This window comes from Salvelinus alpinus, chromosome 13, assembly GCF_045679555.1.
Source record: "Salvelinus alpinus chromosome 13, SLU_Salpinus.1, whole genome shotgun sequence".
Lineage (NCBI taxonomy): Eukaryota > Metazoa > Chordata > Actinopteri > Salmoniformes > Salmonidae > Salvelinus > Salvelinus alpinus.
Genome location: NC_092098.1, coordinates 37,923,584 through 37,947,882, shown reverse-complemented (window position 1 = coordinate 37,947,882; position 24,299 = coordinate 37,923,584). Strand labels below are relative to the sequence as shown.

The window sequence follows — 24,299 nt, the reverse complement described above, 5'->3', positions numbered from 1 at the left end:
AATGGCCATCGTTATGTTTGGAGGAAAAGGGGGAGGCTTGCAAGCCGAAGAACACCATCCCAACCGTGAAGCACGGGGTGGCAGCATCATGTTGTGGCGGTGCTTTGCTGCAGGAGGGACTGGTGCACTTCACATAATTTTCCTGCCTCATGATGCCATCTATTATCTGGATATATTGAAGCAACATCTCAAGACATCAGTCAGGAAGTTAAAGCCTGGTCGCAAGTGGGTCTTCCAAATGGACAATGACCCCAAGCATACTTCCAAAGTTGTGGCAAAATGGCTTAAGGACAACAAAGTCAAGATATTGAAGTGGCCATCACAAAGCCCTGACCTCAATCCTATAGAAAATTTGTCGGCAGAACTGAAAGAACATGTGCGAGCAAGGAGGCCTACAAACCTGACTCAGATACACCAGGTCTGTCAGGAGGAATGGGCCAAAATTCACCCAACTTATTGTGGGAAACTTGTGGAAGGCTACCTGAAACGGCAATGCTACTAAATACACTCAATTAGTATGGAAACATCTGACCCACTGGAAATGTGATGAAAGAAAGAAATTCTGAAATAAATCATTCTCTCTACTATTATTCTGACATTTCACATTCTTAAAATAAAGTGGTGATCCTAACTGACCTAAAACAGGGAATTTTTACTAGGATTAAATGTCAGGAATTGTGAAAAACTGAGTTTAAATGTATTTGGCTCAGGTGTATGTAAACTTCCGACTTCAACTGTATATCTATATAATTGTATAATAAAAATACATCATCAGGACCACATCAGACTGATCTAAATTGCCAGTTAGGTCATGGGGTGGAGGCATTCTGATGAGTTGGGTCTGAGGTTGTCTGTACTGAATCTGATTTTAAATAATCAGATTATAATAACATTATGGATTCCAGCAATGATAAGGAGTTGTGTGTCTGTCTGGTCAAAGGTAGTGATGTTACGTTTGGTACCGGACCTCTGAGTCATGCGTCGAAATCGCTAAGCAGTTTCATTCAAAGTAGTGTGCCTATGCCTATATCACTTTATTAGAAACACGTGATCAATGAAGTCCCAAGCTTCATTTTGTCAAACCTTTTTGCTTTTGGTAGAAGACTAAAAGGCTATTCTGTGCACTCTCTACAGCGTGTTGGACATCATCTATAATGATTTGGCTGCTCTAATTTCTTATCACCAGCAGGTGGCACTAGTGTACACTGTTTACCAAAGCCTCACGTAATGAACCTATTTTCAACACAATTGGCTGGAAAGACTCAACGCATCACTTTCCCCATCACTAGTCAAAGGTGTAAACCAGAGCCGAATACAAAAATGTGAATGCCTGTTGTGTGAACTATACACACTACTATCATGCTGAAATTATTATATTATAACAACATTTTTAATAGTAATATGTGTATCACATTAACTTTCAACAGATTTTTGGATTACAGTTAGACGTCATAAAGATATGTAAATTGGGGCACGGTGGCGTCATGGATTGCGTTGGTTTCCCGGATGGAGTTCCGACGCCATCTTTACACCAGTGCTGCTGCTACCGGTAGCTAGAGAGTGGGGACGCTGCAGTTGCTCCACTAAGAACCGCCGACTGAGACAGACATACACAAGTTCGATCCGCTCTCCATCGACAGTCCGATCCCGAACACCATGGCAGATCGAGAGCATTTAGTATACCAGGCCAAACTCGCCGAACAAGCTGAGAGATACGATGGTAAGGGCTGAGATATACTGTCAATGCGGAGTATGCCTCAGTCTCATTCGCGTGTTCCCTCTGCCCCCCCCCCCCCCACTCTACTAACGGGGGGCTTCGAGGTGGGTTGAAGATGGTTAGTTAGAGATCGTAGTAGAGACAAAATGGCGGAGAAGAGGGTTTCTGAACTAGTCATTTAACGTTTAGAGAAGTGGTTTTGTTTGACTGAATAATGTTAGTTAGCAATAATGTTTAACATGTGTATGACTGGGTTTTTGTGCATTCAGCGTTAGCATGTGTCATTCAGTATACGCTATATCTAGTTACTTTCTTGAAACCGTTGGTTGTTTCTGCTGGTGGTGCCGAAGTTCCGACGTGGTTGTTGGCCCTCAATGGATATACAACTAACGTTAACTAGCTATTCTATTGTAGCTAATATTGTTAACTAGTGAACTATAGCCTGTCAGCAACGTTAGCTGTGGTACAATGGCGGCTAACTGTTTTATAATATGCATAAAGGAGACGTTAGCTACTGTACAACTTTAGCTACCATGGTGATGAGTTACCGCAAGCTAATTTGTTAGCTGGCTAAAACAATTGGCTGATTTATGATGAAATAGTTAGTTATTGTGACAGTATAAGATAAACAACTACAGCTTGGTAAATCTAGCTAGTTAGTTGGTCTTGACGCTAGCTAACTTTCTATCGTGTGTGTGTGTGCGCGCACACAGGCTGTCAAACCCATTTGCGACGACAGAGCTTTGTGGGTTGGGTTTCGGGTTTTCTGCAACACATGTAGTTAGCTATCTACAGTAGCTAGTACACGTTGGGTAATTATCTTGGTATTAGTTTTCTTTATAGATGCCAGTTAGCTAACTGTTGCCTTGACATGATTGGCTAAACAGTATATCAACCAGAGCCAATTAACATTAGCTACCGACCAGAGACATTTCGCTATTTAGATAGCTAATGTCAGAGCCATGTAGTTAGCTAGCTAACTTAGCTAACAAGCCAACATTAAACTCAACACGCTAACATTAGCTGTCAGTTTTGTTTAATGTTATAGCTAGCTAGATAGCGCGAGCTACCTTATTAGCCTAACCGTGGAAAGAACGCAGTCCCTTGCAAGCCGAGTGGGTGTGGTTGTTACAGGGATAGCTAATGTTGGCTCATTACATTATCCCAAGCCAGTCAGTGCAACACGTTTCAGCTAGCCAGGCAGTACCTTGACAAATGAGCTGTTATGTTTCATTTGTCGTTTATTTGTATTAGTAGTGCAAGTTGGATAACACGTGCTAACATAGACAAATATGGTTACAATGTTACAGGCTTTGACATGGCAAGCTTGGGTTAGTTACTTGGCTCCTGGCTTACAATGGTGTCCACATCAATGAACTGTTGTACTAATCATTCATTGGCCCTTAGTGGGGTTTAAATACTTCTACAATAGAGCAACACTGTTATAATGCTGTAGTCAAATCTAGGGATAGTTATAGTTTGCTGTAATATGGATCTCTGCCATACAGGGGCTCCCAACCTTTGTTCTACAGGGCACGTTTTTCACATTTGAAAAATGTCACGCTCACTCCGCCCCTTTTATTTGTATTTATTTTTATGGAAGTCTATATTAAATGCACCAAAAGCTTGATTTTGTTTAATTTGAAGGTCTCTGTGTTTTGAAGCGCATTTCTATTTAGTTTAGCAAGACTCATGACATATTTTAGGTAGGCTATATAATACTAATAATAATGGATAAGGAAAATAAAGTCTAGACCCAATTTTCCCCAAATGTTATTCAGCTACCAAATGTTTTATGATAATTTATATGAGCCCTCAATTTAATTAAACATTCTCTTTTACAGAAAGTGATTACTTCAATTGATGGCAACATTCACACAAGTCTTAATATCTTTGACTCCTCAACTTTAGAAGGTCATATCTCAGTTTCTGAATGTCAGAGACAAACCAGAGATTATTCCCATGTGCATCAGTCGCGTCTTTCTCTGGCATTTAACTGCTTCTTTCTCGCCTAAAGCATCGCAGATTTGTGTTTTAGATCGGTATAAACAGTCAAGGTACCACACCTCTAAAGATTTCCTAATTTTGAGGAAAAAACATGAATGTAAGCACCACATACAATTTAGGAGAACCACAAATATTTTTAAATGTGGAATACTGTTACTGTAGGGAAAGGAGGACAAACTGCACTGATTCCAGCTGGAAAACAACAGGACACATTTTCAAGGTATTGGCAAAGACAGTACAGTATGAAGATAGGCTAAAACTGCTTCTCCAATAGAAATCCCAGAGCACACTTGTAGGCGATGTCATGGCGAAGTTGACTAGCTAAGCTCATGTGTAGACCCGATGACGTGTTTCTAATGGTCGTCTCGCACCAAACTGCATGTGCAGGCCCTCAAATCAGAGACCCTCCTTCAATATAAATTTGTTGACAAAAATAGAAACATGTCAGTTTGTCACTTTCATGAGATTGGAGTAATAACATGTTCAGCTAGTTAATACATTGGCTCAAATCTAGGTTGTGGCTTTAGACTTTGTGAAAATGAAGAACAAAGGAAGAATTTTCCCTTCTCTCATTGACTTCTAAAACCCCGGCTTGGTCTGTTTCACAAGCGTTCCTGGAAGTTTTGCAATGTTTTATTTGGTATTTAGCTGTTTTCATTGATAGGAGGGCTGTAACCACTGAGTTCTGGTAGTGGTCACTTGAATGGAAAAAGATCAATCACAAAATTAGCCACTGGCAAAGCACTGCCTCTCACTGCAGGCGTCGCCTTAGTGAATGGTCCTTGCTGTCCGGGATCCTTGGGATGGCCCTGAGTTACATTCAGTTCATATAAGGCAATCAGTCAATTGAAATAAATTCATTTGGCCATAATCTATGGATTTCACATGACTGTGAATACAGATATGCATCTGTTGGTCACAGATACCTTCACGAAAAAAGGTAGGGGCTTTGATCAGAAAAACAGTCTCTGGTGTGACCACCATTTGCCTAATGCAGCGCGGCACAGCTCCTTTGCAATGAGTTGATTAGGCTGTTGATTGTAGAATGTTGTCCCTCTCCTCTTCAATGGCTGTGCGAAGTTGCTGGATGTTGGTGGGAACTGGAACATGCTGTTGTGCATGTCGATCCAGAGCATCACAAACATGCTCAATGGATGACATGTCTGGTGAGTATGCAGGCCATGGATGAACTGGGAAATGGTCAGCTTCCAGGAATTGTATACAGATCCTTGCGACATGGGGCCGTGCATTCTCATGCTGAAACATGAGGTGATGGTAGCGGATGAATAGCACGACAGTGGCCCTTAGGATCTCGTCACGGTATCTGTGCATTCAAATTGCCACTGATAAAATGCAATTGTGTTCATTGTCCGTAGCTTATGCCTCCCCATACAATAACCCCACCGCCACCATGGGCCAGGCACTCTCTTCACAAGGTTGACATCCACAAACTGCTTGCCCACACAACGCCATACACATGGTCTGCGGTTGTGAAGCCGGTTGGGCGTATTGCCAAATTCTTTAAATTGACGTTGGAGGCGGCTTATGGTAGAGAAAATATCATTCAATTCTCTGGCAACAGCTCTGGTGGACATTCCTGAAGTCAGCATGCCAATTGCACGCTCCCTCAACTTGAGACTTCTGTGAAATTGTGTGGTGACAAAACTGCACATTTTAGTGGCCTTTATTGTCCACAGCACAAGGTGCACTTGCGTAATGATCATGCTGTTTAATCAGATTCTTGATATGACGCAACTGACCGGCGCATGGATTATCTTGGCAAAGGAGAAATGCTCACTAACAGGGATGTACAACATTTGAGAAGCTTTTTGTGCTTATGGAACATTCTGGGATATTTTATTTCAGCTCATGAAATGTGACCAACACTTTTACATGCTGCATTTATATTTTTGTTCAGTGTAAAATGCTTACAGTAAGTGTTAGGGATGCACATTTCTGTAAATTTTGCTGCCAAGTAACTGACCCTCATTAACTGGTTAATGTTCCATATGTGACGATGATGAAAATCTCAAACTACAGTAGGATGGGTTGCTAATATGACTAGGGTTGTGCCTTTTTGCTTCTGGACAACAGAAGTTGATATGAAAACCAACAGAACAGGAGAGAAATGCTAGTTAATGGCATCAGGCAGTCTTTATAAAATAAATGCCTCTGTTTCTATGGATAGATTTTTGCAAGGCTACTTTGAAGCAACGTAAGACATGCCTCATTATCTGAAGTAAAGTCAAAGGTTCAGCTTTCAGACAATTACTGCCTCAAGCTCACATTGCAAAGTGGTAGGTGACGCGCTGATAGTCTGCCTACCGTTGACTATAGCCTACTCACTCGAATGGCAAATGGGAGGCGTGCTTTAATTACCAGTTGATAAATTAAAATAGCTCCTTTAACACCCGATTGCATTTAGAGTTGTTTGTTGTGCAATGACTGGGCTTACAAAAGCACTTTCACTCCAGCGAGGAGCTACTTTCGCGCTGTCTGACAGGTGATGGGATATTCCGCTCCTCAAGCTAGGCTCTGTATGCTGTGCGTGTGATAAGTAAGATGCATGACTAACAAAAATACACCTACCAATTTAAGTCCACTAAAGTATGCTAATTTACCTATAGACCGATAAGCATGACCGGTCAAATGTGTTTTTGGCGGCTAACCCATTAAACGGTTAACGGTTAACATCCCTAGTGAAGGCTAAGGCTCAGGTTTTGTTATGGTTAGGGTTTAGTGTAGGGATGTCCCAAGGATTTGACTAGCAATAACACTCAATGAACAGCGTCAGGTACTCTCAGCTAGTTAGATGGGCGTGGCGAAACGTGAATTTGGACCACTGAGGTATAATAAGAACGAGACTGCCTCAAATATGGCCAACTCTTGTTTTCAACGAAATCTAATCACTTTCGCATACGCAGTTCCGTAGTTGCTGCCATCTTCCTTACTGAGATTACTCCACCTGCACTCAAGCACTCAGTGCGCACTGGAAAGACAGGTGGAGTAATCGGCACTTCCCATGGCTAGCTGGGGTCATGACCTCAGAGCATGAATATAAAATGTTAATATCTTCGGCTGTGAGTGGCCTGGGCAACAATTTGAATAAGTTAATGCATGTTTTTTTCCCCCCAAAGGTGATGACTAGTGTCTTGTTAGGCCTTTTAAAATTTGACTTCTCTATGGGGCCGTCAACGGGAATTACCTTTCTCGGCCGTGATGCAGTTAAACTGCAGTACCGAAGCAATACTGTAGGTGCAGTACTCAGCATTCACCGTAGAAGCAGTAACAGTTAGTTCACGCTCCTCTCCGACTGGTGTCGTTGGGTTATACAGTGCATTCAGAAAGTATTCAGACCCTTTGACTTTTTCCACATTTTGTTACGTTACAGCCTTATTATATAATGTATTAAATAGTCCCCCCCCCCTCAATCTACACACAATACCCCATAATGACAAAGCTTACAAATGTATACAAAAATGTAAACTATCACATTTACATAAGTATTCAGACCCTTTACTCAGTACTTTGTTGAAGCACCTTTAGCAGTGATTACAGCCTCAAGTCTTCTTGGGTATGATGCTACTAGCTTGGCACACCTGTATTTGGGGAGGTCTCTCATTCTTCTCTGCAGATCTTCTCAAGCTCTTGCCAGGTTGGATGGGGAGCGTCGATGCACAGCTATTTTCAGGTCTGTCCAGAGATGTTCGATTGGGTTTAACGCCGGGCTCTGGCTGGGCCACTCAAGGACCTTCAGAGACTTTGAAGCCACTCCTGCGTTGTCTTGGCTGTGTGCTTAGGGTTGTCCTGTTGAAAGGTGAACCTTCGCCCCAGTCTGAGGTCCTGAGCTCTCTGTGGCAGGTTTTCATCACGGATCTCTCTATACTTTGCTCTCTTCATCTTTCCCTCGATCCTAACTAGTCTCCCTGTCCCTCCCTCACCTCCCTGACCAAGGCCTTTCTCCCCACGATTGAGGAAAAACATTTATTTAATCAATTTTAGAATAAGGCTGTAACGTAACAAAATGTAGATAAAGTCGAGGTGTCTGAATGCTACTGTATACAAAGACATACCATTAGTTGCTGTAGTAGCACCTGATTTCAGTTTTCTAGATTTTACTATCAAAGATTCACCAGTGGTACACACGGGCCAGGCAGTCTGGTCTCTCTTGCTCTGCTCTGAAACAGGATACTGTTCTCTACCAGCTCTAGCCACTGTTGAGAGGCGACACCCCCCACCCCTCCTGTCGTTAGGCCTCCTGAAAGGGGACAATCCCCTGTAGGGGCTCAGAGCCAGACTGCTGTGGAACAGGCCATTCCTCCTGGAGCCCCCTTTGGCACAGAGGAATGTGCAAGGCGGATAGTACAGCTGGGGTCGAGCCAGACCAGAGAGAGAGGGGTGGGGGTGTAGGAGCTGGTGGTATGTGCCTATGCAGCCCCCCTGACATAAGGGCTGAAGGACGGGAGGAGACGAGGCACCAGTGCGCCACTCTCTTTTACGTAACCCCTCTCCAGCTCAGGCGAGTCATCCAGACCCAATGTTTGTGCAAATGGCTCAGACAGGGGCTCTCTGTTTAGTGGGGATCTTTGCAGAGACTGCTCATTTACTTTTTACTCCCTCCCCTCCTTGCCGCTGCCTTTTTGACGAAGTGCACTTATACACTGCCCCCAGCCTCAGTAGGAGGCTGGGCTCAGTGGTCCTGGCCACTCAACAGACCTGAATGAATTCCAATGTGGTGTTGTAATGGTGGTGGTAACTCCTCTGCCCCAATCCACCTCTGTCAGCGATGGAGTAGTGGTCCCGTGTGGCTCAGTTGGTAGAGCATGGCGCTTGCAACGCCAGGGTTGTGGGTTCATTCCCCACGGGGGGACCAGGATGAATATGTATGAACTTTCCAATTTGTAAGTCGCTCTGGATAAGAGCGTCTGCTAAATGACTTAAATGTTAATGTTAAATGTTAGTATTCCTTCTTTCCTTGATTAATTGGGTTTAGAGTGAACAGTTAACAATGTTATTTTTTTTATAGACACGTCAAGTGTTCTTGCGGTGCTCATTAAAATGAATCTGAATACGTCGAGTCATGCTAATCAGGGCAGCAGAGTAGCTGAGCACTAGTTAAAAGTGATGCTTCCACACATGCATGGAAGGCCAGCTGTTGTGTGTCCTGAGCGCCATGGTCCCCCACACATGACATTTCTACAATCTAGTGCCTTTAGACCGTATTCACACCCCTTAACTTTTCCACATTTTGTGTTACAGCCTGAATTTAAAATGGATTACATTGACATTTTGTCACTGGTACTCCATAATGTCAAAGTGGAATTGTGTTTTTCAACACTTTAACAAATTAATTAAATGAAAAGCTGAAATTTATTGTGTCTAGTATTAAACCCCTTTTCTTATGGCAAGCCTAAAGTTCTGGAGTAAACATTTTCAAAACAAGTCACAAGTTGCATGGACTCACTCTGTTTGCAATAATAGTATTTAACTTGATTTCTGTACCCCACACATACAATTATCTGTAAGGTCCCTCAGTTGAGCAGTGAATTTCAACCACGCATTCAACCACAGACCAGGGAGGTTTTCCAATGAGCATAGTGTAGTTATTAATTACACTTTGGATGGTGTATCAATACACCCAGTCACTACAAAGATACAGGCGTCTTTCCTAACTCAGTTGCCGGAGAGGAAGGAAACCGCTCAGCGCGATGCCAATGGTTACTTTAAAACGGTTACATAGTTTAATATCTGTGACAGGAGAACTGATGATGAATCAAGAACATTGTAGTTACTCCACAATACTAACCTAATTGACAGAGTGAAAAGAAGGAAGCCTGTACATAATACAAATATTCTAAAATGTGCAGTCTGTTTGCAACAAGGCACCAAAGTAATACTGCAAAAAAATGTGGCAAAACAATTACATTTTTGCCCTGAATACAAAGTGTTTAAATTTGGGGCAAATACAACATATTACTGAGTACCACTCTCCATATTTTCAAGAATAGTGATGGCTGCATCCTGGGTGTGCTTGTAATCGTTAAGGACTGGGGAGTTTTTCAGGATAAAAAATAAACGGAATGGAGCTAAGCACAGGCAAAATCCTAGAGGAAAACCTTGTCTGATTTCCACCAGACTGGGAGATTAATTCATCTTTAAGCAGGACTACAACCTAAAACACAAGGCCAAATCTATACTAGAGTTGCTTACCAAGAAGACAATGAATGTTTCTCAGTGGTCAAGTTAGTTTTGACTTAAATCTTCTTGAAAATCTATGGTAAGACTTGAAAATGGTTGTCTAGCAACGATCAACAACCAACTTGACCGAGCTTGAAGAATGTTGAAAATAAAAATGGGCAAATGTTGCACAATCCAGGTGTGGAAAGCTCTTGGATTTACACAGAAAGACTCAGCTGTAATTGCTGCCAAAGGTGCTTCTACAAAGTAAAGTTTTCAAGGATGTGAGTACTTATATAAATTAGATTTCTGTATTTTATTTATAAACATTTCTAAAAACATGTCTTCACTTTGTCATTATGGAGTACTGTGTGTAGATGGGTGAGAAAAAATCCATGTAATCAATTTTTGAATTCACGCTGTAATGCAACAATGTGTATGAATACTTTTCTGAAAGCACTGTATATCCTGAAATCTTGTTTGTTTCATTTCCCTGTCCTACCTTTTTTAAATTGTGTCAATCCAGAGAGTGGTCACTGTCTGAGCACGGCTCTAGCCCACTCATCGAAGTCACAGGTCAAGTGTTCTTTCTCTGTAGAGATACCGTAGTACCGCTGCTCTTCCCGGGCACTAGTAGTCGAGCATCGAATCTTTAGCAATTCTACTCCATGTCATATGCTGAAAAGACTCGCCTTTCTGTGATCTTCGAATATGAACATTTTATAATTGAGCTTGAGGAGAACAGGATTTAATCCCCCACACAGCTATCCTCCAATGACAGTTTCATTATTTGCATTATCATTTTCTCCACAGAACACATCGGTATCCAGTTAAGAAAGATTTTTTTTTCTTCATACGTTTACAACAATACATACTGCAATAGCTACCTCCAAATGTATTTGTTTTGATTTTAGGCCTCAAAATACAACATGTCTAGCTAAATGTTTAGAATTTGAATTTATAACAGTCAAAAACTATTTCCCGAGGCTCCACATGTTTTCATGTAAATATTAATGTTATTTCCAACAACCAATGAGCAACTCCGCCGTAAATCCAGCGCATGTTGAACATTGAGATTGCCAAAGAGACTGGCCTTTCGGCAATGACAAATAAAATATTATTCATCACATGCGTGAAATGCTTACTTATGAGCCCATAAAACCAACAATGCAGTTCAAAAAAATGAATAAGAAATAAAAGTAACAAGTAATTAAAGAGCAGCAGTAAAATAACAATAGCAAGACTATATACAGGGGGCTACTGGTTAGTCGAGGTAATATGTACATGTAGGTAGAGTTATTAAAATGACTATGCATAGATGATAACAACAGAGTAGCAGCGGTGTAAAAGAGGAAGGGGGGGCAATAAATAGTCTGGGTAGCTATTTGATTAGATGTTCAAGGAAGTGGAATGTTGGCTATAGAGACTGGTACTCAGACTATGTTAAAGGGTAACTACACCCAACATTTTCCCCAGATTTCAAGTGGTCTCCTGATTTGGTTTAAGCATTGTTGTGGACTTGGTTAACCCATTAAAACATATTTGTTTTGGGGCGGGGCATCCCCTCTGAGGACAAAAATTAACATTGTTTTTACAGCTTTTTCTTTTGTTACAAGTACATTCTACTACACACATTTTACATACTTGGCACTTATATTTTTGGTTTTGCAGTTACATAGCAAGAATAAAGTAATTTCTTATTTTGATATACATTGCATCAAGATGTTTTTAGTCATAACTATGATGGAACATGAGCCATATTTTTTTAACTGTGCTGTGATGTTTTACATAGTGCCCTTGAAGTTTTCAGAGCCCTGGACTTAAAAAAAATAATAATCTAAAAATGATTAAATATTTTTTTCCCCCTCATCAATCTACACACAATACCCCATAGTCACAAAAAATAAACAGATCATGTTTTACAAAACTATTTAGACCCTTTACTCAGTACTTTGTTGAAGCATCTTTGGCAGCTATTACAGCCTCAAGTTATCTTGGGTATGAAGCTTGCCACCAGTATTTGGGGAGTGTCTCCCATTCTTCTCTGCAGATCATCAAGCTCTGTCAGGTTGGATGGGGAGCATCGCTGCACAGCTATTTTCAGGTCTCTCCAAAGATGTTCGATCGGGTTCAAGTTGGGGCTCTGGCTGGGCCACTCGGACATTCAGAGGCTTGGCCCAAAGCCACTCCTGCATTGTCTTGGCTGTGTGCGTAGGGTCATTGTCTTGTTGGAAGGTGAACCTTCGCCCCAGTCTGAGGTCCTGAGAGTCTCTGGAGCAGGTTTTCATCAAGTATCTCTCAGTACTTTGCTCCATTCATCTTTCCCTCGATCCTGACTAGTCTCCCAGGCCCTGCCTCTGAAAAACATCCCCACAGCATGATGCTGCCACCACTATGGTGCCAGGTTTCCTCCAGATGTGACGCTTGGCTTTCAGGCCAAAGAGTTCAATCTTGGTTTCATCAGACCAGAGAATCTTGTTTTTCATGGTCAGAGTCCTTTAGGTGCCTTTTGGCAAACTCCAAGCGGGCTGTCATGTGCCTTTTTACTGAGGAGTGCCTTCCTTCTGGCCACTCTACCATAAAGGCCTGATTGGTGGATTGCTGCAAAGATGGTTGTCCTTCTGGAAGGTTCTCCCATCTCCACAGAGGAACTGTGGAGCTCTGTCAGAGTGACCATCGGGTTGTTGGTCACCTCCCTGACCAAGGCCCTTCTCCCCCAATTGCTCAGTTTGGCCGGGTGGCCAGCTCTAGGAAGAGTCTTGGTGGTTCCAAACTTCATACATTTAAGAATGATGAAGGCTTCTGTGTTCTTGGGGCCCTTCAATGCTGCAGAAATGTTTGGTACCCTTCCCCAGATTTGTGCCTCGACACAATCCTGTCTCAGAGCTCTACGGACAATTCCTTTGACCTCATGGCTTGGTTTTGGCTCTGACATGCACTGTCAACTGTGGGACTTTATATAGACGGGTGTGTGTGCCTTTACATGTGTGTGTGCCTTTACAGATAATTAAGGTATCTGTTTTATTGTTTGCAAAAATGACTAAACCTGCTTTTGCTTTTTCGTTATGGGGTATGTAAGAGATGTGCCATGTGATGCTGTTCTATACAATGTATGTAGTCTGTGATCCCACCTGAATGTCGTCGTATATGAAAACCCAGTCTCATTGTCTTTGCATTGCAAGGAGTACAGATTAATGTAATTAAATATCTTAGGCAAACTTTTCCATTTTGGTTTACTCCTAGGGATGTTAATGGTTAACCACCGAAAATACATTTAACTGGTTATGCTTATTGATCTATAGGTTAATTTGCATAATTTAGTGGAATTAAATTGCATGTATTTTCGTTAGTCACGTATCTTATCACGCACGCCTGCACAGTATACAGAGCCTAGTTTTGAGGTGCGGAATGGCTTGTCTTCTGTCAAAGTAGCTACTGGAATGAAACATGCTTTTATAAACTGTCATTGTGCGATAAAGAAATTCTAAATGCAATCGTGATGGCCACGATTACATAAAAAAAATATATATTTTCATTTCTCAACTCGTAATTAACGCGTGCCTCCCATTCGCCATTTGAGGGTGTAGGCTATAGTCAGTGGTAGACAGGCTATCGGAGTGTCACCCACTACTTTGCTATGTGAGCTTCAGGCAGTATAATTGTTTGAACCCTGAATGTTTTACTTAAGCTAATGAAGAATGTCTTGCCTTGCTTCAAAGTAACCTAGCCAAAATCCAACCATAAAATTGTGGAGACAGTTATTTTATACAGACTTATTACTCAACCAGTATTTCTCTTGTTCATATCAACTTCTTTCATTGTCCAGAAACAAAATGCCCAATGCTAGTCATATTAGCAAGCCTTCTTAGTTGTTTGTATTAGACTCCCCCTCTTTCTAAGTTTCAAACAGAATTGTTCATCTGTCATGGAATGGCTTGCATTAGGTGCACTGTTCAGAACAGTTTTTTTAGCTGCTTCATTACAGCAGTTGCATGTTCAATAATAGGCTATAGCCTTTTGACTGTAAGATGATAGGCTTGCTATTGCATGTTTTAATTTAGTTCTTAATGAAGAATGGCCTTATCTTGCATGCATGCATAGTATTTTCTGTTGGTCACGTCATTTTACTGTTTAGATTTTTTTTTACCGGTTAATAAGGGTTGGTTAGTTGCAGCAGAATTGACTGAAATTTGTATCCGTAGTCATGGTACTTAAATTCAAAGCAGTGGCATGTTAAGGTTTTGTATATCGAAGTTGCATTCAGCCTTTATATACTTAATAAAGGTTATTCTCATAGATGAAAATCTATTTTACAAGAGCGACCACTAAAATACACATTACAACCACTCAAAGAAATTGGCTTACATCAGAACTCAAGCATTGTTTTGTCTCCCCCCAATACACCAGCGCAGACCCTGACCTTTGCGTTGCCTGGTAACAAGCTCGGTGTTAAAGGTCAGTGGTATGAGGTTTGAAATGACTGGCATGGAAAACCGTAATGCTCGATATTGGCCCCTGTTCCTCCTTTTGATTTGGATATTTGGGTTCTTCTTGGTATGTTATGTGCGGCTAAGGACTAGTACTCGGCTAAGATAAGGATCAGTCGTACTAGTAGCTCTTGTCAGATCTTCCATCATAATGGCTGTGTAGCCCATCTTTTTAGGCTTTAGGTTTGGTAATGGCTGTGTAACTGCTTGTGGTGAGCCTTATAGACTAGTACTGTACAGTGGTAGTGGCTATTTGCGTATTCATAGACTGATTCACAAGTCTGTTTGTTCATGAGGCAGCAAGTGTCCTGACTCATTCACACACTGCTTATGGAACCGTTAGTGGCCCAGATCAAATGCTCTGTTATACGTTGATCCACTTCAGCCCTGGTTTCAAGGAGTCGGTCTTTACTTACGCTGAGAAGTTCGGTTGGTCCAGCCCAAAATACTTGCTAATTACATCTCATAAGCACCAACAAAGCCTTAACACCTATCATTTCCATCAGTGTTCCTGTAAGCGTGGTTAAATACTGTGTGCTGTGTTTTCTGTATGACATGTCTGTAGGCTTGGGTGGGGTATTTCAGGGGAGCAGGGGAGTCCAGCTGTGTGTTGACGGGTTGCGTTTTATATTGAATGTTTTTTTCTTTTTCTCTCAATTGTGATCATAGACGTGCAAGTTTTCCTTTGCAGAAAATACTTTAGTGCATCACATTCTGCAGAAATGGGTTCATTTTAATCAGATGAAAACAGAATTGCAACGCTATTTGGCTGGAAGCCAGACAAGGTTTTGTATTTTTCTTCAAGCGATGTAAGGCCATCCTATTTCTGTTTATCAATAAATAATTTACATAAAGTTAATATTGCATTTTACCGGAGAAAAGTAGGCTGCTTAAACCTAGAGAAGTAGAACACTGACTGTTGTGTAGCTATCTGCTCTTAGAATGCCCATTTGTGAATTCTCATCCAAGTGAAGTGCAACTGAAGAACAAAATTAGTCTGAGGCCGAGCAGAAATAGCAATAAGAAGCGTTTTTAGATCTGCATTTACAAAATGCAGCAAGATTTCTTATGCCTTTTATATATTTTCCTGTGTGAAAAGTGATGAATTCTACTTTATTACAACCCTTAAGTTTAACTTGCTAGTTATCTAAGTAAGTGGTTGAATTAAGGTAAAGGGGCATCATATTGTGTTTCGCTTTCTGCCGTGTTTGAGAAGTTAAAGCCCTTTGGGTGAGTTATCTGCTTTTCTTTTCTCTTCTGTTCACGGCCCGTCTACGCCTACCCCTCTTCTCCGAGCAGAGCAGGCAGACGCGTTGCCCTACAGACTCCACGCATGTACACATGCTCCTCCAGAGTTCTTCCTTCAGACAAGCATGTCTCAAACGCTTATTCATTTGCACAATGTCTCATTTATATTCACTTGTAAATGTCCAAACTCACCAAAAATGATATTCAGTAGCTCCTACCTATACATAACTTTGAGCTGCATTGGCTATTTTTGCAATTTATTTTTTTTGCGCTCATTAAAATATTTAGCTAGCAACCTCTATGGAAATGTGCAAATTTTGTTAGCATTCTGGTAATTAATGCCCATTTATGGCGCCCCCTTGTGTACTAAGCTGGTAATGCCATAAATCCCAGAATGAGAGAATGAGGAAATGAAAATCTGGATACCACCCAACCCTACATGTTATTCTCAGTCAGGGATAATTTGTCTTTATTAATCAGGATTTCCTGCTTTCTGAACATTTCCTCCATTCATACATAATAGAAATTGATCTATTCCCTAGCAAAAATCTACATTGTCCAGATTTTCTATGTTCTTGTGTAATTGCTGCCAGCAAAAAACAGACAAAATCCAGAACAGAACGAATTGTTCGTAACTTATTGAAGGCAGGGTGTTTGATGGTTTAGGTTCAGTCTTTTCTCTCTCTGTCAGAAATGGTGGAGTCCATGAAGAACGTGGCGGGCATGGACGTGGAGCTGACGGTGGAGGAGCGGAACCTGCTGTCGGTGGCGTACAAGAACGTGATCGGAGCCAGAAGAGCGTCCTGGAGGATAATCAGCAGCCTTGAACAGAAGGAGGAGAACAAAGGAGGCGAAGACAAACTGAAGATGATCCGGGAATACAGGCAAACGGTGAGCCACGGGAACGTGGACGGTGATAGTAGAGGAGAACCCTGATAAGGGCGGCTTAATGTTGAAATGTTAGTTAGATAGGGATGGTGTGTGGCTCCTTTCAAAGTAGAGGTTTATATTCTGGGGCCTTTTTATTTAATGTTTAATTTTTAAAGAGTTCGTTCAAAGGGTTATGATTAAGTAATAGACTTTAAAGTTGAGTTTGTTGTTTTTGTCTGTTCTCCTTGAGTTTGTTGCCAACAGGTGTTGTGTGTTTTGTCTGCTCTGCAGGTGGAGACTGAGCTGAAATCAATCTGTAATGACATTCTGGATGTACTGGACAAGCACCTCATTCCAGCAGCAAACACTGGAGAATCAAAGGTTTTCTACTACAAAATGTACGTCTGCGGATGGGACAGCTTTTGAAAAACTATTTAGCGCACAGCATCTAATATCTATGCCCTGACTGTTCTAGTAACATGAGAAAAGTGTCTCTGCTCTCTCGCGCTCTGTGTGTGAAAACATCTGCTTCTCAATGCTTCACCCTTTGCCCTGAACTGTGCACTTGTGCGCTACCCCACATGAATTTAAAAGCACACAATTGGTGTAAGCAAGGGCTCTTACACCAATCCTTTAAAATCCAAATAGGGGAGTGCGGAAGTGCATACTTCAGGGTAAATGTGGAATATTGGGACGCAGGGTTAGTCTCTCTAGCAAGTCTAGTCCTGGTCAAGGAGTAGGCTTAAGTGTCCACATACCAGTTTCAAGGGCTGCATAACAGTAAGAGAATTAGCTCCCTTTTGTACATAGGGTTCATTCATAGAATTATGCAGAGTTTTCTCAACCCACAAGCCATGCTTGTCTGTTAAGAATATTCATATGTTAACATATGCAGACCATGGATTGATTGAATGTTTTGTGAGGTTGAAATAAGTGGTCTCGTTCTCCCTTTTTTCCTCAGGAAGGGAGACTACCACAGGTACCTGGCAGAGTTTGCCACGGGCAACGACCGAAAGGAGGCGGCAGAGAACAGCTTGGTTGCGTACAAAGCTGCAAGCGACATCGCCATGATCGAACTCCCACCGACACACCCCATCCGCCTGGGACTGGCGCTCAACTTCTCCGTATTTTATTATGAAATCCTCAATTCCCCCGACCGCGCATGCAGGTGGGCCCCCTCATCTTTTCTCCCCACTCTTCTCTCGTCTTTTCACTCCCCACTCTCCCATCTCCCTCATCTACGCTCCATGTTTCAAATAGAAAGCGATTGTGAGTGTGTAATAATGCACAAGCAGGAGGCCTGATTACATTTTTTTTTTAATGTATTTATTTATTTTTTGCTATGCCTTACGGAGTGTTTTTCTGCAGTACCAGGTGTTAGTCTTTTAGTAACATTTTCAAAGAAACAGATTGAGTTCTGATTTGATTAGGTTTTTTGGACATCCTTATCTAGTGCTGCATCATGTCTACTAGGCTTGGGCGGTATCCACATTTTATATCGTCATAACATCCTTCTCTCATCCTGGGAGTTATTGAATTACCGGCATAGCACACAAGGGGGTGTTAAAAAATACAACAAAATGCCATTGGGCTTCTATTACCAATGCGAACAAAATGCGAATGCGAACAAAATTAGCACAAACAAATAGCAAAATCACAGCAAAACCAAACATCAACTAATTGCAAAGACTGGCAAATCCAGCTCAGAAGGTTATACAAGCATAGCAAGTAGCTACCAAATGTCATTTTTGGTGAGTGTGGACATTTACAAGCGAACGTGAACAGGAGATTGTGCAAATGAAAAAAATTGGGATGCATCCTTCTTTGAAGGAAGAGCAGCATGTGTACACGGAGCAGATGGGAGAATAATTAAATGCTAGTTGGAAGCACCAGGGAAATAATGTCAGCTGTACAGAACTCATCCAGAGCTCTTTGACTTCTGATGGCAAACACTTAGTAGTGAATTGCATACAAGTGTAACTTCATCACCTCGTGCGCCGCACACAGACTCGCCGATGCATATATAATGCTATGGACTCACCAGCTTCCTTTCTCCCGTTGTGCTATTTACAAACAAACATGTGACTGGCTCCTTCTGTTCTGGGGAACTAGGGTAAGCTTTATAAAGTGAACGGTGACATAAAACCGCAGTCTGCTTTATGTCCTAACGTATTGTACAAGTTGACTGCAGGTATTAACTTAAATTGTTATATTTGTAGATACTTTTATTGGAAAAAGTTCAAAGAAATAGTTTCAACGGTTTTGAAAAACCTTACCGTGGCTTTTTCCAAATACCCTGATATATGGTATATGCGGTATGCCGCCCATGCCTTTATTTCAGACTGGGCATGCAATAGTCTCTCCTATACAGTACATTAAAGTCACCTGATGTCCTGGCTAGTAATATGATATCTTTTTTATTTATCAAGACATGTTATTGTATGCTCCATACCAAGACATGTTGACTAATGTTCAGCAAATTGTTGATGTGACTTGGACACACTGTAAAATCCAACCTTTGACCCTCCCTCTCTGCCCACGCTGTTGCCCTCAGGTTGGCGAAGGCGGCGTTTGACGATGCCATTGCAGAACTGGACACGCTGAGCGAGGAGAGCTACAAGGACTCCACACTCATCATGCAGTTGCTACGCGACAACCTGACACTATGGACTTCAGATATGCAGGGAGACGGTGAGCGTTCCATGCTTCTTCACCTATTATATGTAGAACAATACAGTTCAAGGACTAAACGCACTGCAGCGTCTGGTCACGTGGGGGATGGATGTTTTCCACCTATTGACAGCACACACTGCTGGGCTGGTGCTGTGTGCTCTTAGGGTTGGAGAGTTGACCTCACCAACCCTTTATCTCCCCCCTCAGCACAGTGGTTTTTCTCTAACCTCAGCAGCGCTACCTCTATCTTTCTCCAGCTCTCTTTCTATTTCTCTTTTTCTCTATCTTTTTGTTTCACCTTTTTCTCTTTTACAGTCTTTATCCCTTTGTCTGAGATGTACTCATGTTCAAGGCTCTCTCTCATGTCTCCATCTTCCACTGTGTAGATTCTTAAGGACAAGGCCCCCCCCCCCCCCCCCCCCACTCCATTCCCTCGATAGAACTGTATTTTGTAAGTCATCTTTCTCCTGTCTTGGGCATCCCTCTTGCTTTGTCAATCAGACTTCACTAACACTTTTTCTCTGCATCTTCCAGCGCCGGGTTAATTAATTCACACTGTAGTAAAATGTTGTGGAACTCGAAACATTTGAGTGCTGTGTGGTTAGTGTCACTGTCTTACTCACTGCAATGCAAGTTTTACCAACACTGTCTGGTTTTGGGCTAGAGTTTAGGTATTCCACTTATTATTATGGCTGAACATGATACACTCAGTAATCACACCAAATCCTTGGGACCCTGTTTGTCACTCGTAAATCTGCAAACATGCAGTTGATGCACATCAACACTGTGCTGTCGTCCACACCAACTGCATGTAGCATCTCGTAGGCACTAATTAGGCACCTTATTATAGTTTCTATTTTTGATCTTCGTAGATTCTGAACCTTTGTTAGACTCGCTGCTTTAATTCTTTACCAAGTTAGATGGCTGTGCCATCTCTATGGAAACCTTCCTAAGCAACCAGCCTAGGTGGCCCGAAAGGCATTTGCTAGCTATCAAATCTTTACTGAGGCTTTTGACATTTTGCAGTGTGAAGAATAAAGATATTTGTGTTGTTACTGGTTTGCACACTAGCACTAGTGCCTTCAGAATGTATTTATACCCTGTGACTTATTCCACTTTTTGTTACAGCCTAAATTCAAAATGGATTAAATACATATTTAAGTAGATTTAAGTAAAAACTGTAACTAGGCCACTCAGGAACATTGTTGTCTTCTAAAGCAACTCCAGTGTAGATTTGGCCTTGTGTTTTAGGTTATTGTCCTGCTGAAAGGTGCATTTGTCTCCTAGTATCTGTTGGAAGGCAGACTGAACCAGGTTTTCCTCTAAGAATTTGCATGTGCTTATGACTGTATTCCATTTATTTGTATCCAGAACTCACTAGTCCTTGTCGATGACAAGCAATCCCATAACATGATGCAGCTACTGCCATGCTTGAAAATATGGAGAGTGGTACTCAGTGACGTGTTCAGTTGGTTTTGACCCAAACATAATGCTTTGTATTCAGGACAAAAAGCTAAATTCTTTACCACATTTGCAGTATTACTTTAGTGCCTTATTGCAAACAGGATGCATGTTTTGGATTTTTAAAATTCTGTACAGGCTTCCTTCTTTTCACTCTGTCATTTGTTAGTATTGTGGAGTAAATACAATGTTGATCCAACTTCCGTTATCTCCTATAACAGCCATTAAACTCTAACTGTTTTAAAATCACAATTGGCCTTGTAAAATCCCTAAGCGGTTTCCTTCCTCTCTGGCAACTGAGTTAGGAAGGATGCCTGTATCTTTGTTGTGACTGGGTTTATTGATAAACCATCCAAAGCCTAATTAATAACTTCACCATGCTCAAAGGGATATTCAGTGTCTGCTTTATATATATTTTTTACACATCTACCAATCGGTGCCCTTTGAGAGGCATTGAAAAACCTCCCTGGTCTTGGTGGATGAATCTGTGCTTGAAATTCACTACTCGATTGAGGGACCTAACATAATTGTGTATGTGGGATACAGAGATGGGGTAGTCAATCAAAAATCATGTTAACCACTATTATTGAACATTAATGAGTCCATTTAACTTATTATGTGATTTGTTAAGCACATTGACTCCTGAACTTATTTAGGCTTGCTATTACAAAGGGGTTGAACACTTATTGACTCAAGACATTTCAGCTTTGAAGTTGTAACTTCTACAAACAAATTCCACTGACATTATGGGTTATTGTGTGTAGATCAGTGACACAATATTAATGTATTACATTTAAAATTCAGGCTGTAACACAACAAAATGTGCAATAAGTCATGCGGCATGAAAACTTTCTGATGCCACTATGTACTTTCTCCTGCCAACCACCAATGTGTTTTGAATGAACCTTTTTGTGCAACATGACTCGTGGGTGGGTTTTCCAACGCCTTTGTAGCGAAAGTAGTATCGGTATGTTATCTCTCCCATTGACCTGAAGGCATTCATATCACACATTTTGCTGGCATACACTGAACACCAAATGGCAATTTTATAATTGTAATGCTCATGGCTCTAGCATTGGTTTTCGAAACTACAGCTAACTTCCTTCACATTGCACGCAGAAACAAAATGGTATGTTTGGGTAAGTAGAACAAAGCACTATCCCTTAAAGGTTATGATTGGGGGAGGGAAAGCAGATCTTAGATCTATACCTAGTGGACCTTAATCTTGGAGTCTTTGACTCTGGTGGTCTTAGAGCGTTGGGCCATTAACTGAAAGATCGAGCTGACAAGGTAAAAACCTGTCGTTCTGCCCCTGAGCAAGGCAGTTCCCCGGGTGCCGAAGACGTGGATGTCGATTTTATGGCAGCCCCCCCGCACCTCTCTGATTCAGAGGGGTTGGATTAAATGTGGAAGGCGCTTTCAGTTGTACAACTGACTAGGTATGCCCCTTTCCCTTCCTCAGCCCATCTCACTCACCCATCACCACCTAACTTTACTAATCACTCCTCCCCTGAAGACCATATCACTTTAAACCTCACCTCCCTGTTGCTATGGTAACAGTGGGTGGGCTCTGGACTTTCTTTTGTCCATTTATGTTTGTGGTGAAAATAACACTGGCTTTGAATGATGAAGATTACAAATATACAATTAAATGGAATACATGTGCCTCTCTCTTCAGGTGAAGAACAGAATAAAGAAGCGCTGCAAGATGTGGAGGATGAGACCCAGTGAGACTTCACGGCCAATACGAGACACCCCTCCCTACCCCTCCCCTCTCCGCCTGCTAGCCCCAGTTCCAACTATGGTGTCAGTGAGAGCTCCCAAACTCGGCTTTTACGCCGATGCCAACTCGCTCTTTTACCCCTTTTCTTGTTCACTATCACTCTCTGTCTGTCAGTTCTTCTGGTTTTTTCTTTTATAAAAAAATAAAGATTAAAAATCGCCCATTTCATTGGAAATAATAACTTCCGCATTTAAACACAAGAGAAAATATACAAGCTAAAGCTTCGAGCTGTTCCTGGGTGTTACTTTTTTATATATATATATATATATAAAAAAGTATCTCCTGTTGCAAGCCTGGCCATGTAAGGGTCATGTCATTTATCTTCACGTTTTTTTTGTTTTCATTTTTGCTGTGTCATCAGTTGCCAAGTGTGCTTGCCTGCGGTCGTCAACGTTCACGCGCTCGCTGACTTGATTTTTAAAACACAAACGTTTGCTGTAACTCTCTTTTTCTAGAACTGATTGATGTCTTCGTGCTACTTTACTCTAGTCGTCTAAGCCTTTGGTCGCAAATTAGGGATGGTGGCGGCTTTTGACTGTTTTTAAAAGGGACTTAAAGCTTTTTAGAAGGAACGAAGTGCCCTTTGTGTTTCTCCTCTCTCATTGCCAGACACTTATCAATGACGATAGCAGAACTTCCCCCGAGCATCTCTTTCTTTGCGATCACCACTCAGGTCCGAGGCATGGACCACGCATTGTTCTGCAGTCTGTAGCGCTGCTTTTGTACTGGTTGCTGACGTATAGAGACGATGGCTTGTAGCAGTGTAAAAAAAGAAACAAGGAGCGCGAAGTTTCTCCATCTCTCTTATGTGAGGTAAAGCAGGTTTGCATTGGCACCGTAAAAAAACTTTGTTTAAAAAAAGAAACCTGCTTATGTTATCTTGTATTGCCCCTCTGTTCCAGAATGTTCTCTTTCTCCCTCTGTCCTGCCCCCTTATTTTCTCTTCTGTTCAGTATGTGTAGCTTGAATCTGATTTGTACTACTGGATATTCTGACTGGACCCACACGCCCCGTCTGTCTTCTTACTGAAACACAGCATGGAAATTAACATTTAAACTTCAAATAAAAAAAAGAAACTTACATTAAAATGCACCTGTGGTGTCATTTTTCGATTCAAATTCGCTGTACTGTCTTTAGCCAAAGACCGATAAGTTTTACCTTTTGACAGTTTACCTTCTGTTGTTACTGTCATCTAAGGGTAAGGTGCTCATTCAGTGAACTGATCAGGAAATAAGTGTCTTACCCTCCGACAGTAACAGCGTAAACTGTTTTGATTATGTGGATCATTTTCCATTGGAGTGCGTAGGTTGGATCAAGAAAAGAGGGAAAAGCAACAGAAGAATACACACTTTTGGGAAGCCATCTAATAAGGTATCTTGTTTTCAGCCCCACGGATTACTTGTACTTAGGGTCAGGGGTGTATTCACTATGCAATAAGGTGAAATGTTCACAATGTTGCAACTAGAAATGTAATTACTAGAGTTGACGTGATTTCCTATTAGCTATGACAGAAAATAATAGAATGCATTTTGTAGAGCATTTATCTGTCTATTCTTTAACTTTGCATCCTCCTGGTCAAACTTATTTGTACAGGTGGCCTTCACAATTATTTATATTCCTTAATCATTACATAGCCACTAGAGGGCAGCGCAGTCCTACTATTGAATTATATTCCAGTTTGAAACTACAGTCGTGGCCAAAAGTTTTGAGAATGACACCAATATTAATTTTCACAAAGTCTGCTGCCGCAGTTTGTATAATGGCAATTTGCATATACTCCAGAATGTTATGAAGAGTGATCAGATTAATTGCAATTAATTGCAAAGTCCCTCTTTGCCATGCAAATGAAAAAAAATTTCACTGCATTTCAGCCCTG

The 24,299-nt window shown here is 41.5% G+C and overlaps 1 protein-coding gene across 2 annotated transcripts; it reads left to right on the top strand.

Annotated features, from left to right (window-relative positions):
- The first annotated feature begins 1,477 nt into the window (after positions 1–1,477).
- LOC139537626 (14-3-3 protein epsilon) lies at positions 1,478–23,515 on the top strand. Of its 2 annotated transcripts, none has more exons than XM_071339162.1 (6): positions 1,478–1,720; positions 16,328–16,527; positions 16,798–16,904; positions 17,468–17,674; positions 19,061–19,197; positions 22,319–23,515. In XM_071339162.1, the coding sequence occupies exons 1-6, from the start codon at positions 1,657–1,659 to the stop codon at positions 22,369–22,371; spliced, it is 768 nt and encodes a 255-aa protein (XP_071195263.1). In that variant the 5' UTR covers positions 1,478–1,656; the 3' UTR covers positions 22,372–23,515. The 2 variants fall into 2 exon arrangements, with proteins under 2 accessions (XP_071195263.1, XP_071195264.1); XM_071339163.1 differs by lacking the exon at positions 22,319–23,515 and adding an exon at positions 19,566–19,625 and having other exon boundaries at positions 1,482–1,720.
- The last annotated feature ends 784 nt before the right edge of the window (positions 23,516–24,299 follow it).

Coding starts and splice junctions, on each gene's coding strand:
- LOC139537626 (XM_071339162.1), top strand. CDS start 1,657: ATGGCAGATCGAGAGCATTTAGTATACCAGGCCAAACTCGCCGAACAA. Junction 16,905..17,467: donor AAGGTTTTCTACTACAAAAT/GTACGTCTGCGG, acceptor TTTTTTCCTCAG/GAAGGGAGACTACCACAGGT. Junction 19,198..22,318: donor TTCAGATATGCAGGGAGACG/GTGAGCGTTCCA, acceptor CTCTCTCTTCAG/GTGAAGAACAGAATAAAGAA.